The sequence below is a fragment of the Oncorhynchus tshawytscha genome, linkage group LG07 (assembly GCF_018296145.1).
Source record: "Oncorhynchus tshawytscha isolate Ot180627B linkage group LG07, Otsh_v2.0, whole genome shotgun sequence".
Lineage (NCBI taxonomy): Eukaryota > Metazoa > Chordata > Actinopteri > Salmoniformes > Salmonidae > Oncorhynchus > Oncorhynchus tshawytscha.
Window position 1 is genome coordinate 55,669,896 of NC_056435.1, and position 3,239 is coordinate 55,673,134.

The following is a 3,239-nucleotide window of genomic DNA, read 5'->3' on the forward strand; positions in this document are numbered from 1 at the left end:
GCTTGACGCACAAGCACCCAAACTGCTCACATCACTGAGGATGCTGGGATAGTGGAGGTGGCAGGTGATGGGTGAATTCTAGAGCGAGAGAAGGAGAGAGAATATTGACATCAACAGCAACTCAAAAGATATTGCCATCGCCTCATCAGAAAGATAAGAAGAATACTACACATCTCATGGTTTGCTGACTAACCCAAAGGGAACTCCAACTAACCTTTTTGGCTCTATTCAATCCATATCGCAGAAGTACAGCGTTACAGCTCCATTGATATTTAAAGGCAATATTTCCACGTTAGCAGATACTGCATTCCCAGTAAATGCTGCATTTCACTACACTCGCAATAACATCTGCTAACCATGTGTATGTGACCAATAAGATTTGATTTGCATATGTCGGCTCCATCGGAAATTACCTTTACATTTCTATTGTGTTATCTGTAACGCTGCAACATAGACTGAATAGAGCACTAAGACATTCTCTGAGGATCAGAACCCCAGGATTGAAGGTGAGCCTCCAGTCTTCAGCACCATTCCTCCTGAATGTCAGCAGCTGCCCTCATTAAGCAGCAGTTCATCAGCCAGGGGAATAGCTGTATCTGTTGGTCTGTCTCACTGGGGTCACCCTCGTTGGCTTTATTGCTCTGGCCTATTGGGCTGGCCCCTCACTGGCTTTGCATGTTCCATCTGTGAGATCATCTCTGGGATCAGTCTTGTGACTGCAGGTATCTATGTGCATCCCGGCATACCTGCATGTGAAGAGTTTATTTCCAAAACTCTATATCCACCAATTTTTCACATTGTGTTTTTTCATCAAAAATGATTGCTTATGGGTACCTTCATGCTTGTGTAAAATATAACAGTTATTTGTTAGATATTTGTTACACTTCACTGTGTAAAAGCTAGCAGTACTACTTATTTATCTGAGAGTGAGCCTGATATATAACATTATGCAAAATAACATGATTATTTGTCTCTATGAAACCATGAAGTACAGATTTTAAACAGCGTCTGTCATTGAACAATAAACAATAAGCTAATTTACCAACATTTCTGAAAATGGATATCTAGCTTTTTGGAATGAAACTCTTCATGTGTATCTAGCCTGCATAAGTGTGCATATGTAGCCCTATCAAATGCATGCATACGTGTGTTCCTCTCCCTTACACCCACTGTGATCACTGCATGGTTTCGGCCAGTTTCTCGTGGTAGTACTCATAGTTGTCCTGGCAGTCCTCCCAGAGGGTGAACGTTAGGTCGTTGTTCTCTACAAAAGTGTCCCAGACATAGGTGAAGTCCATGGGCTTCATCATCCTCAGCTTGCAGCCCGCTTGAGACAGAGCATTTAGCCCCGCTTGGATCTCTTGCTCCTCCCACTCAAACAGCCGGGCTGAAAATAGGGTCATCTTGACGGTCTTCCTTGCCCGGAGGGCCTCTGCGATCTTAGCCGCGCAGGCTGCACAGGGGCTGGATGACATGTACCTGGGACAGGGGAGGGGGTAAAGATGAATTAGGCACATGTGAGGAGGTCATAGAGAGGGTTCTAATCTTTTAATTTAGTGCTGCTAACTTCCTGTGAAACGGGCCACAGCTATCTGTGTAGATACTATGTGTATGTATGTGCGACTGTGTATTTGACATGTGACAGTGTATTTAAGAGATAGTTACCATGCAGGTGACAGTGTACTTGAGAGATAGTTACAAAGTGACAGTTTATTTGAGAGATAGATACCAGGTGACTGTATGTTTGAGAGATACAAACCAGGTGACAGTGTATTTGAGAGATACGCCCCAGGTGACAGTGTATTTGAGAGATACGCACCAGGTGACAGTGTATTTGAGAGATACGCACCAGGTGACAGTGTATTTGAGAGATACGCACCAGGTGACAGTGTATTTGAGAGATACGCACCAGGTGACAGTGTATTTGAGAAATACGCACCAGGTGACAGTGTATTTGACAGCAGGGTCGTAGTCTGGGAGAGTCTGGAGGAAGAAGGCCTGCTCAGCGTGGGCTCCTGAGTGTTCATCCTCCAGGTAACCTCTCATCAGACCATCATCAGCTCTCCCCTTGTCCACCAGGTAACACAGGAACGTCTTGTTCCGACCTGACGAGTACTCCACATTCTTGAACTGGAACTTGAATTGGAACGGGTCGATACGGTCCCTGGATGGAGAGGGAATAGGGGGAAGGGGTTAATTAACGAATGGGAGAAGGGTTCTCTAAGGTTATGGAGGTCTGATTTAACATTTTGCCATCCCAAACTTAATTGATTGTGTTATAGTATGTCATATTATTATGAAGTGTGTACAGTTCCACAACATGGCCTGTGTGTTATAACAGCTGTTCACATGTGCCTATCCTTAGATAGCACCCCAGTTACTGTAACATATGTTTCAGTTTGGTTCTCTCCCACAAATATTTACACAATGGAATCTACAACCGGTATGCCGGATGGCTCTAAATACACTCCTGGGGGCATTTTACCCCCTGGATCAGTGACCTCTGTGTTATTTAAAACCAGACAAACAAAGACACACCGAAACAGGGGATCAGAGGGGGTGGCTGCCTGGCTGGAACAGCAGACAGATGAAAGAGCTGGGCAGGGTAGAGCAGAGCAGGGTAGAGCAGAGCAGGGTAGAGCAGAGCAGGGCAGGGTAGAGCAGGGTAGGGTAGAGCAGGGCAGGGTAGAGCTGGGCAGGGTAGAGCTGGGCAGGGTAGAGCAGGGCAGGGTAGAGCAGGGCAGGGTAGAGCAGGGCAGGGTAGAGCAGAGCAGGGTAGAGCAGAGCAGGGTAGAGCAGAGCAGGGTAGAGCAGGGCAGGGTAGAGCAGGGCAGGGTAGAGCAGAGCAGGGTAGAGCAGAGCAGGGTAGAGCAGGGCAGGGTAGAGCAGGGCAGGGTAGAGCAGAGCAGGGTAGAGCAGAGCAGGGTAGAGCAGAGCAGGGTAGAGCAGAGCAGGGTAGAGCAGGGTAGAGCAGGGCAGGGTAGAGCAGGGCAGGGTAGAGCAGGGCAGGGTAGAGCTGGGCAGGGTAGAGCTGGGCAGGGTAGAGCAGGGCAGGGTAGAGCAGGGCAGGGTAGAGCAGGGCAGGGTAGAGCAGGGCAGGGTAGAGCAGAGCAGGGTAGAGCAGAGCAGGGTAGAGCAGAGCAGGGTAGAGCAGGGCAGGGTAGAGCAGGGCAGGGTAGAGCAGGGCAGGGTAGAGCTGGGCAGGGTAGAGCTGGGCAGGGTAGAGCAGGGCAGGGTAG

General features: G+C 48.5%; 1 protein-coding gene across 1 annotated transcript; it reads right to left on the minus strand.

Moving 5' to 3' along the window:
• Positions 1-1,155: 1,155 nt before the first annotated feature.
• On the minus strand, positions 1,156-2,480 carry LOC112255314 (C->U-editing enzyme APOBEC-2-like). Its single transcript, XM_024428325.2, has 3 exons — positions 2,467-2,480; positions 1,940-2,164; positions 1,156-1,479 (listed from the first exon to the last, which is right to left on the minus strand). The coding sequence occupies exons 1-3, from the start codon at positions 2,478-2,480 to the stop codon at positions 1,176-1,178; spliced, it is 543 nt and encodes a 180-aa protein (XP_024284093.2). The 3' UTR covers positions 1,156-1,175.
• Positions 2,481-3,239: the final 759 nt, after the last annotated feature.

Excerpts from the sequence above, each read along its gene's own strand:
- LOC112255314 (XM_024428325.2), bottom strand. Across the intron at positions 1,480-1,939 it reads GTCAAATACACTGTCACCTG|GTACATGTCATCCAGCCCCT; the intron begins GTGCGTATTTCT and ends CCCCTGTCCCAG.